We start from the raw sequence: 13,034 nt of genomic DNA, 5'->3' as shown, positions 1-13,034 counted from the left end.
CAGGCATTAAAGCAAAGGACGCCAACAGACTGGACAAACTCATCAAAAAGGTGGGGTCTGTTGTTGGCTTCAAGCTTGCCAACCTGGAGGAGGTGGAGAGTCCTTACTAAACTGCTGTCAATCATGGACAATCCCTCTAACCCTCTCCACAACACTGTGGACAGACTGAGAAGCAGCAACAGACTCCTGCTGCCCCGCTGCTCTAAGGAACGGTACAGGAAGTCCTTCCTGCCGCCGCCATCTATCTATCTATCTATCTATCTATCTATCTATCTATCTATCTATCTATCTATCTATCTATCTATCTATCTATCTATCTATCTATCTACAAAAGGGGCGGGGCTATGAAAAGGCCCATGTGACACAGACACAGGAAGTGGCTGCTCAGTGAACTGTCGCAGTCTTTGGTTTGTATGATTGCACTTTGCAGTCACAGAAATGGCTCAGGCTCTCTGAGGAGTAAAACCCAGCCTCCAGCACAGCCTTCGCCCTGTCATCTTCCCCTTTTCTCTCCCGAGGCTCTGAGTTGAGAGGTTTGTCTTATCAGTGAACTGAAGCTGGGAGATCTTAATCTTGGTCTCAGCCGCCACATGTTCCCTTCGCAGAGACAGCCTGCTGTCATTTGCAGCCTGTTGCAGTGCTCAGGGAAGTTTCCGAATGATGGTGGTGCAGTGAGGCGTATGTTTGCTGACCTATTGGATTTTGTACATTCTTTACTAAAATAAAATGACTGAGAATAAATACTTATTGGATGTTTTGTGTGACATTGATTGACATGTGTTTTACATGTCTGCTGTCAAAAACCTTCTTCATGCCATGCGTCCAAATAATACTTTCAAGGGAGAACCAAATTAATTTAACCTTAGAACTCTTTGGACCACCAGGACTAATCCATGATAAGCAAAACATCATGAGACATCATAATTATCAATCACAGTGCACAGTGCTATTAATCCCAGTGTTCCAAATAAGAGAATTTAGAATCAGGGAACAAATGCAGCCTCGTTACAGTGTTTACCAGCAGGTGGCTCTATGAAGAAGGCTATGACCCTTGTATGATGTTACAGTTGGTGAGAGGACCGCTGTGACAGGTCACACCTCACGTTGTAACAGTCCCGCCCAACTCCTCAGAGAGCAGAGGAAATGAGCTGAGCAAAAAAAACCTCTTGACACATCGGAGCGGCTTGATATGCATTACATACACAGCAGGCTTGACGTGATACTACTGATATACAATCAGACTCAATCCAACTTTTGTCAACACAAATAGGAAGAACCTAACCATACAGGATGGGAGCATCTTCATCTGGGTTGTTGGACGAGGCCAAAGTCAGCCACATTAAAGGTAAATAAGACTTTTTTTTTTGGTGTAATCTTTGGTGGTTCGGGTGTCAGGTATTTGGCTCAGATTAGAATTTCACTTTCATATGAGAAACAGAAAGGAAGGAAGAGCCAAGTGACAGCTGTGCACGTTATTGTAATTAGTGCATATGTTTTAAGACCAGTTGCAACATTATTTCTGTCAGTGTGAAAGTTGATAACAGCTGTTTAACAGGAACAGGATCAAAATGTGAAAAGCCACATGTGCGTGTTTTTGTCGTTATTATACTGCTTTCAGCAAAGAGCTAGACAGGAAATGTGGGGAGGGGGTGTGACATGCAGTAAGACCCCCCACCCACCCTCATCCTAACCACAGGGATCATCATCAACGTAAAATGGAAAATTACAATGTGAAGTATTTTAAATGTGACTTTTGGTCATTTAACTTGATCCAATATGATCTATCTGCTTCTTCCTCTGTGTGTACATTCCTATACATGTTATCAGCGCAGTCACATCCTGTCACTAATCTGCGCTGCATAACAGAATGTAATTACAGCCATTTCCAACTATTATATTATTATGGTTTGTCTGATCTGTGGCCTTCTCTTTATCTCTGTGTGTGTCAGTGTGTTAGATGAAAGTCAGCCTACAGACCCCCATCACCCACCTCCTGTCCTGCATACTATATATCAAATGTGACTTTTAGTCATTTAACCCACTGATACATCCTCAGAGTCTATAAGATAACTGTTGTTATTATTTATTAACTAAAAATTACTCCTTAATGTTCAAGCCTTGTCGATAAGCACCTAACAATGTGGAACATGTCCTTCATTTGCTCGCGTGGCCTTATCTTTCCAGCATTTAAATTCCCCTAAATGGAAGCAGATTCTCCAGCAAACTGTTGTCTTTTACTTCCCAGACTTCCTCTCCCGTAGTGTTCTTTGCACAGATAAGTACTCCGCAGTGAGTATTTATGTAGGTCTGGGTAGGTCTATGAAATAGACCCAGACTATTATTATGAAACTTCCATAATAAAACTTAAACAGGGAGACATTACATAACCATTTTAACCATTTCAATTCATTTCAAATTCCAAGTTTGGTTACATAAATAGATTTCTCTGTGGAATTCTTTAGAGACCACATATGACACCTGATTATGACTAGCTAATAACACAAGTTATTTTTATATCCAACTACACATGTTAAATTCTGACTTTATGTTTAATTATATAATTTATAGAATAGTGTAATAGACCAAAATTTCTGTGTGCACACACAAGAGACCAACTCACCATGGTGTGTGACACATGTAAGTGACCAAGTTATGGAAGTACAGAAGCAACTGATCAACCAAGATATGTAAGATATACATAGTACAAGCAAGTGAGCTAAACCCGCTGGCTTATTACACAATAAACAAACTCACAGAAAAGTATATATGTCTTTGGGGCCAATGAACAATCACTGTATGTGAAGTTGCAGTTTGTGACATAACTTTTGGGGAGGTGTGTGTCAGGCTCCAGTGTAGGCTAAGATGTACATTCTGTGCATAATGTGAGTATTTAAAGAGCCTGTTCATATATGTGTGATAATGTGCTTGTGTTTATTTGTATTCAGGACTTGTGGACAATACACTCCAGAGCTTCAGTGTGTTTTACCGTCAGCAGTACTCCGTAGCATACTTTGGACACTTACACCAGGAGGTGGAGCCTAAGAAGGAAGGGAGGGGCCTACTACTCACACACAGGGTAGGAGTTGAATCAAACATTTGTTGAATTAATCCATGTGGTGGTTTGCTCTTAGTGTTTATATTGATGCTGGTCATGTACCTGGTGTGTGTGTGTGTGTGAACAGCCTCAGTATGCTCCGGAGGAGGTGCTGTACCAAAGGAGCCTTAAGTTTTCCTGTTGGGAGGAGCAGGGAAAGAAATCCAAAGACAGATACGTCGTCCTAAGAAGAGACTACAAAGTGGAAATACATGACAGCATGGAGGTGACACACACTTACACACAACATACATAACATTCACAGTCTAAATCATCTGACTTGTTGCCTGTTTTCCCACCTGTAGACCTTTGGTCGTGGATGTTCAGCTAAGTTGGTCCTCCAGCCAGCAGGTGCTAGTGTGTTCACCACAGAAGAAGAGTTCAGAGCACACCTAGAGAAAACCTGTGCTGGAATACTCAATGGTATTTAACAAATCTAGCAGAGGTTTAGGGTTATGGGAGGCAAAGTAAGTCTTCACTTACAGTACTGCAACATTGTCCTAATGTCTGTCTATACATGTGTCCAGGAGTGAAGGAGGAGTCCTCTTCGGTGGTGTCGTCTCCAGACGTATTCGCCGTGTATCTGCACCTGCCTTACACAGGGCACACCTGCTTCCTGTTTCAACAAGAGGAGGAACGAGATCACTTCCTGTCTGGCCTCAAGACCTGCATCAGACACTGCAACCTTGGTAAACATTGCAGCCCACAGTCACACGCTACCATAACATATTTGAACAGCACTACAAGACCACAGTGACGGAACCAAAATAGAAACCCAGAGAGCCACTCTTCTGTGAAAAGTGTGATTGCACCATGGCCATCTTTTCTAACATGGTCATATCCTCCCTTAAGTACAAAATTCCACCAGTTGGTTGAACCACTGTCTTGCATGTATTGCCTGTCTCAGCTTTTCAAATGTGAGCTTTGATCACTCCATTGTGGGTTTGTTGGTGTGATTTCAGACAGATGGTCTCACATTATCTTCAAGTAGACATCTGCTATTGTCACAAATTCTATAATAAGATAAGATAAGATAAGATAAGATAAGATAAGATAAGATAAGATAAGATAAAACTTTATTAATCCCAAAGGAAATTCTTGTGCCAGAGGTATCAAGTTACATCAAATGCAGTTAAATACAGAGTATAAGTGTCACTAATAACAGCTGTTAGCATAAACAAGGTCAGCGGTGCCATAATAAATGTCACATGATTCAGAATTCAGAAACATTTAAGGACAATTATGACACATAAAGACCCCCTCCAATTTTGTCTAGTTTCCTTAGTATGCCTGTGTTTGGTTGTTCTTATTTAAGTGTAGGGGTGTGCTGATTCCTGTTGGACGGAGGTGTGTGGTGTGTTCAGTCTACATATCCATTCTGTTTTATATAGTTAAGAGAACATTTTAACTACTACTGCTTGGAACTCATGTTGAAAGGGCAGTGGTGAAAGTAAGGAGACACGTAAAGCACCGGTTAGGGATTAAAATGAAAAGGGTTTGGGCCCAGACATGTCAAAACAAAACAGTTTAGCAGCATTTCTCATTGTTTTCAAGAATCAAGAATCAAGAATCTTTATTATCATTATTCAGAGCACAATGACATTTTGTCAGAAAAGACAAAAAACAGAAGTCAAGTCCAGCAGGATGTTATAAAGTGCAGTGCAGTGCACAAGGTGTGAATGTGTGTCTGCAGGGACTATAGGGGGGAGGTGTGTGTGTGTGTGTCTTCACACATTGTTCAACTTTTAATGCAGATATATATATCATTCTATATATCTGTATATCTATAATTAGGACCACATCCAGAAGTGACCCACGTCTGATTCAAAAAATTTGATTTGTGTGTTCATACAAACCTGATATAAAGCACCTCAGCTGTGTAATCGGAAAACAACCCGAAAGTCCTAAAATGTAGCTCTAAACGTGGCAGAAGTTCTGTGTTCTTAAACATTCCAGTGAATGTAGACAACCTGCTCTTTCCCTGAGGAGGAACAATCTACTCTTTATCTCTTCCAGATGACTTTATGTCTTAAAATCTGGACACCTACAACCTTTTACAGTGTCAGTCACAACACGGACCTTATGCAATTTAAATAGGCACAGGTCAACCTGATCACTCTCACCCAATCTGGAACACTCATTTATAATTATATGGATCTAAAGGAGCAGGGCCGGCCCAAGCCTTTATGGGGCCCTAACCAAAATTTCATACCACCACCTCAGCATCAGATGCTTCATCATCCTATAGGCTGCGCTGTGTGTAATACACACTATGTGTAAAATCATCTTGTTTGTATTAATCGATGTTATTTTTTAAAATATAAAATGTATATTTATCATGGACTTTTAGTGCTCTTGGGGGCCCTAAGCGGCCGCATATTTCGCATATGCCTTGGGCCGGCCCTGTAAAGGAGAGATGAATGCAGGCAGACTTTTCCATCTGAGTCATTTATCCAAGTGAATTCACATGCCTGTCCACTATAAAAATATAAACATTAAAACCACAGGCGCACAGTTAACATGGCTCTGTTGTCAAACTCTACATACTATAAAAATACATATATAATATCTGAACACATATATGTGCTGGAACTACTTGTTACTAAATCTCCCACAGGCAGCTTTCCACTGTGTTAAAGGAGATACAAAACCTTCTATGTTAAATTATTAAATGATAAAGTCATGATGCACCACACAGCATGCAGACGACCTGTTAAAAATGTGTGTTAACTGCTGCAATGCTACGTGAGTCATCGCACTCTGTGTTTGTGTAATGTCAGATAATTGCTGCTGCTGCTGCTGCTGCTGATATTTGGCTCGTCTTCAGTTTGTCACTCATGTTGTGGCAGTCGCCAGGGCAACAGATAAAAATATTAATGCTATTGGTTTCCTGTGCGGTTAGCTAGGATACAAACCAAAAACAAAACCCCTTACTTTAATGTCATGTTTGCACACAGATATCCTCAGCAGTGACAGGAAACGACACATAGCCGACCATCACTGACTTTTCTAAGCTACAGCTACAGCACAGCGCTCTGTTAATACCAAAGTAATATATATCCATTTATATATCCATCTCTAATAACATCTCCAATATTGTTGTTTATACAAAATGGCACATGGCATGTGAAAAAAGTTGCTCATTGTGACAAACCCTTAAAGGATGTCTCAGCTTTGTTAGTGGTAAACCATTGTTTTGTGCAAGGCATCCAGACACATGGTGTCGTGCACACTGGCTGCGTAAAAGTGTCAACAAATTAGTCATCGCAGCTTTATAATGTGATCTTAAAGGATCCAATCAACAGCAACCTTTGTTACCAGGTTGTTTCTATATATATACATATATCGGTGACATAACCAATAACCAATAAAAATGGTATATAGTGCATAATATATTGGAGCGTTGTTGACCATACGTTATTTTCACACATTTGAAATCTGGTTCTTTTTCCTAGTTAAGGTGGCAGGTGCTGTAACTACACTATCCAGGTCCTTTGTGCTAATTACAATACCTGTAACTGTGGCAGCACATTACAAGTACCATACTTTGTGATCATGTGAAGTCTCTGTATACATAGACTTTAGATTTGTTTAGAGCTCTTTAGTGCTGTCTGCTAACCCGGAAGCTAGAGTGATGCTATAGGAGAGCTGTTAGAGTGAACCAGAGCAGCAAAGCTGTGACTAGACGGCTGAAAATGAGCTTTTAAAGACACTACAAAGACCTGAGAGGAGCTGCAGAATGTTTGTGACATGTGGAAATGACTTCATGCAGTTGGTTTTTAGCAGAGCTTGTGTCATTCACACGGCCGATAAAGGGAAGTACTCAGTCAGCGTTAGTGGAGTTTTCTGTTCCTCAAAACAAAAAACCAACAACAATCATTTTAGTAAGAAACGAACGACCCACAGCCTTTTAGGGAAACTGTGCCACAAAAGACATAATGAGAAAAGAAAATGTGATGTGTAACTTTACACCAAATAAACTGCTAAACCAACAGGGGACATCAAAACAGTAATTGTATTCTATACAGAAAAATAAACAGTCACTAGGATGACCAGTGTGTAGAGGAGGTCACAAATGTTCTCTGTTCAAATGTCTTCTAATGACCATGAGGTACTGGGACAAGAAAACACTAACTATCTCCACACTGCCTGCAGACCCCTGGTGTGATTCATCCCATGAGAGGCAGGGGTACGCCCGAGCCCTCCGACTCTACCGCCAAGAAAAAGGATGCTATGAATCCTGGGAAATGCTGCTGGGCTCCGAGGAACAAGTCAGCGCACACACACACACACACACACACACACACACACACTTCAGATTGTCTGTGTTTATGCTTCATAAATTGTGTGTTCGCTTGTGCAGGTGCTGGCCTCCCAGGTGATGGTGGAAGTGTTACCATGGTTACAGAGTCAGCTTCAGTCCAGAGTGAAGGGCAAGAAGACAGAAAGAATACGACAGTGGCTGGCAGTGAGTTTTTATGCAATAACAAGTCAGTCATTGCCACACCGAGTCCTCCTGATATCTGTCATGTTGTGGGCTCACTGCATTCATAGTATTGCTTAAGTCAACTCTAAAATGAAACGCATGCATCAGTCCACAAAAAAACAGTGACACTGACTAATGCTCACACATACACCAAAGATGTAGACATATGATCTGCTGATGTTGTTCCCATACCAATATGTGCACATCATTTTCCATCTTCTTTCATGATAATCAATGCAAACAGCAACTCTGCTACCAGTCCCCGACAATTTAGTGATTAGCTGATGAACATAAAGTGTTCATAGGCTCCCATACTATCACTTATCAGACTCTACATACTCATATCAAAACGGAAACAGAGATTTTTTTCCCAAGCAGACTTTGTTCTGTCAAACCTTTAACTCTGTGTTGAACTACTGATGATAGTTTTTATACCTCATGGTGCATTTTGTGCGTTTATGTGTGTACAGACAGTGCAGGCAACCTACTTGTTGGTGTTAGAACAGCTGACTGCAGGCCTGGAGGCTCTGAGGGAGGAGTGTCGTCAGACGGCATCGGCCAATCAGGCGATCATCAGAGCCAACCTGGACCAGATAATGTCCTCTCACTGCTTCCTGGAGGAGAAAGTCCGAGGTACAACATGAAGTCAGATTGTTTAACAAAAGTTCTCCAGTAAGATGTGATGACATTAAATACATGGATATTTTTTTCACTGTGTGTCTCAGCGTGTATATGTGAGGAAGCATGCAAAGTGTGCAGTGAGTGTGTGGCTCCATACTTGTCCTCCATCCTTGACGCACTTACAGAAAACATAAGTGCAGGGATTCTTGGGATGCAGGAGACACTGCACACACAGATGGACTCCACCTTTTCACACACAAACGGGGGGACAGAGGAGACGAAGAAGGTGAGGGAGAGCCCCTAGTGTCTTAGTGTTTTATAAATGTTAGCTTAAATGATCTTACCTGTGTGTGTCCTCCAGGCGTTGTCCGGCTTGTGCTCCATCAGTCTGGATCAGTGCTACAAGCAGGTGGAGAAGCTGACGGAGAAACTTGAGGACTTGAAGGAGCGGTTTGGGTTAAGCAGCGCTCAGAGACTTGTCCACTCTGCACATCTGGATATGGAGCAGGTATGAAGTGCCACCTTCAGGACAAGCAGAGGTTTTAAAGACACAAAAAGACAGGATCACAGATGCACGTGGTGCGTGGTGTTGTTGTGTATGTTGCAGCTGCTGGACAGTGCTGTCTACACCTTAGAGCAGTTCCTCCAGTCATCCACCCGACTGCAGCCTTCTCAGACTCCTGTCAAGATGGAGAGAGCGAAAGAGAGAGTGCTAAAGGTGCGTCATCATTCAGATCACTATGAAATCAGAGGGAATAGTATGACAGCAATGTCTGGGGGCGTGAAGGGGAAAGTTAACTGGACTTTGGATGAAAACCCAAACTGCTTGTGTGTGTGTGTGTGTGTGTGTGTGTGTGTGTGAGCAGCAGCTGGACCATGACAGCAGAGTGGTCCAGAGAAGGCTCTACCAGGAAGCTCTGCTGGAGATCACTCTGCCCTGTCTCACCAGGAGGATGGACAGCAGCAGGAAAACTGTGGGTCCAACTTTCAGTCTCTCTGTGTCCACTGTCTTTCTGCAGAGCACTGACGTGTTGTTTTCTGCATCCAGGAGCTGCAGCAGTTGGAGCAATACATTTTCTCTGACTACAGCAGTTTCATCCTGGTTCATAACGTCTATGAGGACGTTCTGAGAAACATCCTGAGCAAGGAGATAGAGACAGGTGAGCACGAAGCTGTACAAGAATAAAAACACATTATTTATTAATTCTCGGATTAACACCTTTGCTCCGACAGGTTTAGAAATCTCCTCCAGTATATCAACTATGCCTCAGTGTCTGAAGTTACCCTTGATTTGATCAAATGCTCCTTCAAATGCATTGCACTCAATTTTAAAGAACCCCTTTTGGTGTGAGTTAAATTGTACAGTCCTTTGTATCACATCAGATTGTACTTTAAAGCAAGTGTATTTTAACCAGCGTATTTCCTATAATGTGGTTATAGTGACTGTAGTGCCATGCCGATTCTCCACATCCCTAAAGGTTTCCTGAATGTTCTGTCAATGCTAAATTATTGGATAAATTAAAGGTGATACTGCAATACAATACACCGCCAAAGGTCCAGTCATGGATTGTACCTTTGCATCTTCTTCCTCTCTCACAGTGGTCCAGGAAGCTGCCAGTAAGAAGAGCAACAACCTCCTATTGGACACCTCAGATCTAGCTATCAGCCAATACAGCCTGCTGGGACAGACACCTCCTCGCTCTGCGCAGGGCAGCCCAGCCATTCAGCCTCGACACTCCTCCTCAGCAGAGCCCAGTGATAGTCAACCAAATGCTCCCGTGGTAAAGGATGGAGGTCAGGTTGCTGAGGTTTGCCCTCAGAGCGGACCTGACCATGATGCCGATACTACATCTGAGGCCGGTACCACTGAAAGTTCTGAGCAGGCAGCAGCGCTTCTGTCTCCTGTCATTGTGGTGACACAGCAGTTTGATGAACATGGAGGCACAGAGGAAACCAGTGAAGAAGTCCAGACAGGAACTGATGCACCATCAACATCTGAAGAGTCTACAGGAAGTGATGCACCATCAACATCTGAAGAGTCTACAGGAACTGATGCACCATCAACATCTGAAGAGTCTACAGGAACTGATGCGCCATCAACATCTGAAGAGTCTACAGGTGTTGACGCACCATCAACACCTGAAGACTCTTCCAGATGTGATGCCTCTGTTACACATGAAGCTGATACACCTGACCCCCTTGCTGAAACAAAATCCGTCGTACCAGACTCTCCAGACCCGATCTCGTCACAGTCCACAGAAGTCCAACCTGCCTGTACTCAAAGTGATCAATACACCGCACCTGAAAATCAGGCTGTGCCTGAGCCCTCAGACTCAGATCAGATATCAGAGGAGGCCTCCTCCATTCAGCCTCCCTCACCATCACACACGCCTGGTGCCGACAGCCCAGTGAAAATGAGTCTTGGATCTCTGAGCGAGGCAATTGGATGCAGCCCCACTGTGCCCACAGTGGCACAGCAGACCACTGACAGAGCTGTCTACTTGACTGGACAGATCAAGGACAACTGGGAGGTGGAGAGGGTCAAAGAGGCAGCAAGGAGACAGGAAACGGAGGCAAACGAAGATGGAGGAGAGAAGACAGAGGGTGAAAAGACAGCAGAGGAGACAGAAGACAGACAGATAGAAGGTGTCACTCATTCAGAGGCAGGGGATGAAGTCTGCCCATCCCCTGTGTCACCAGCAGAGAATGCCCTCACCTCTGAACAGCAAGAGGTGGCAAACAATGAAGTGTCAGGTGGTGAGATTAGAAGAGAAGAGGAAGAAGCAGCAGAAAAAGATCACCCAGAAGAAGAAACAGCAAAGGATGAGATTCCCCAAAGCTCTCAGCCAATGGAATCGCAGCCGGAGAGTGATGAAGAGCTCCCATTGGACAGCGTGTCTATCATCAGAGAACTTGTGAGCGAAGTCATTGAGGTGGAGACAACAGTCCCCTCCTGTCCCAATGGCAGCAGTACACCATGATATAAATGTTCCCAGCTAGAGTCTCAATTTCAGTCTTTAATGGTACAAAGAACAGAGAGTTGACAGGAGACCAGACACAAAGTTGTACTTAACGTTCTCATCTTTTTATTTCAGAGGATAAAAGTTTAGCTTTTTTCTATTCATTGTTACAATCAAGTCTTCCGCTGTTCACAGATGCTGTTTTGTTGTTTATTAAATAAATATTTTGAACTAATATGTTTTAAGACGCTTAAATTTACGTTTGGTATCATTTCAAAGAGAACACTGAGCTTTCGTTTAAGATCTTTTGTGAATACTTTTGACAAGTACAGCGGACGCTGGTGGAGCTCATCAAACTATTCAAATTATACAAAATACAAACACTGCAATATTGGCATGACTGTAAGGTTTCATAAAGTGTATAATTTACCCATATTATCTCATTCTGAGAGGCTAATTTTCAGCCTTTTATCAGGCGGACACTTATTGTTTGTCCTCCTGCTAATTATGTACATTATGTGCCACCTACTGGATTGTTAGAAGTACTTTCAATTAAGCAACTTTTTATCAAGAGTATGGGTCCCTTCCTTATGAAAACTTGTATTTGCTCAAATGCAATAATAGTGCATTATCAGTGCTGAGAGCGCCATCACATTTTCTGCCTGCAGAGGTAAAATAAATAAATAACACACTAGCTGCTTAGAATTAGTCATGCTACATAACAGTGGACACAGCATAGATAACTTTATAGAGCAGCAAAAAGATCGAACAAAGCACCACAGGACAAAATAACACCACAGGAGGGCATCCGCTGAGTTCAGTCCATCCTGGACAGACTGAACCCTGGGACACAACTTCATGGTAGATGTGTCAGTTGCAGCAATCAGTCACTAAGATGAGGTGTTAAAAAGTCTTATTGCTTGATCTGTATGACAATGAAGCCGTCTGAGCCTTTTGGAAAAGGCGCTCCGTTGTGTCCAGTACTGGGAGGTGAGGGTGGTCGGGGTTATCCATGATGGATAACAGTTTGTTCAGTGTCCCCCTCTCCACTACTGCTTCAAACGTTTCCTGTCTGCAGCCAATGACAGAGCCAGCCTTCCTGATCAGTTTGTTCAGTCTGTTGGCGTCACTGGCTGCAATGCTGTCCCCCCCCTTGCTGCACACGTTGAGGGACCTCAGCTTCCTCAGGAAGTAGAGCTGCTGCAGGCCTTCTTGTACACAGCTGTGCTGTTGGTCCTCCAGCTCAGTCTGCTATCGATGGTCACTCCCAGGTACTTGTACTCCTCTACAACCTCTACACCCTTACCCAGGATGCAAAGGGGCTGCGATGCTGTTCCCTTCCTCCTGAAGTCAATCACCATCTCTCTGGTCTTGTCTACATTAAGCAGCAGGTGATTCCCTCCAGCCCGCTCCACAAATCTGACAGAAGTATCTTTTCAAAAAGTATAAGCAACCTTTGCCACCTTGAGTGGTACCGACACCTCGCCTGGCCCATGGACTATATGGCCAGACAAGATGTGGTGTGATGTGTAGAGTCTCCAACAAGCATAAAAATGTACATACAATTAAAATAGAAGTGGAACTGTTCCAATATTAAGAGTCATATGCCATATTATAAGATGTGTAATTCTTTATTAAAGAACCTGAGGATGAAAGTGAGAGACATGGAGAGCAACGGTACTTGCTCATGTTTACAGTGTCTTGTTACGTAAACAATAAAATAAGCAATTATAAAAACAATAATATAGATATATCAATAATAAGTTATGGAAGTAAATAAAAATGTGCGCTAAGTTTTTTAGCAATACGTGCAAATATGCCTAAAAGTAAGACAGTAACTGATGACATGTGACCCTTTTTTCATTTATACTAC

At 42.7% G+C, this 13,034-nt stretch overlaps 1 protein-coding gene across 3 annotated transcripts; it reads left to right on the top strand.

Moving 5' to 3' along the window:
- Positions 1-1,156: 1,156 nt before the first annotated feature.
- On the top strand, positions 1,157-11,335 carry LOC114450328 (protein Niban-like). 3 transcript variants are annotated; one of them, XM_028428359.1, is made up of 15 exons: positions 1,157-1,345; positions 2,946-3,076; positions 3,183-3,320; positions 3,400-3,517; positions 3,622-3,783; positions 7,250-7,365; positions 7,458-7,562; positions 8,051-8,213; positions 8,306-8,487; positions 8,563-8,709; positions 8,809-8,919; positions 9,068-9,175; positions 9,250-9,361; positions 9,801-10,194; positions 10,303-11,335. In XM_028428359.1, exons 1-15 carry the CDS (start codon positions 1,291-1,293, stop codon positions 11,180-11,182), a joined length of 2,922 nt encoding a protein of 973 aa, XP_028284160.1. In that variant the 5' UTR covers positions 1,157-1,290; the 3' UTR covers positions 11,183-11,335. The 3 variants fall into 3 exon arrangements, with proteins under 3 accessions (XP_028284160.1, XP_028284159.1, XP_028284158.1); XM_028428358.1 differs by having other exon boundaries at positions 10,231-11,335; XM_028428357.1 differs by having other exon boundaries at positions 9,801-11,334.
- The last annotated feature ends 1,699 nt before the right edge of the window (positions 11,336-13,034 follow it).

The sequence above is a fragment of the Parambassis ranga genome, chromosome 17 (assembly GCF_900634625.1).
Source record: "Parambassis ranga chromosome 17, fParRan2.1, whole genome shotgun sequence".
Taxonomy (NCBI): Eukaryota; Metazoa; Chordata; class Actinopteri; family Ambassidae; genus Parambassis; species Parambassis ranga.
The sequence above is the reverse complement of the archived record's forward strand: the minus strand, read 5'-3'. Positions and strand labels throughout refer to the sequence as shown.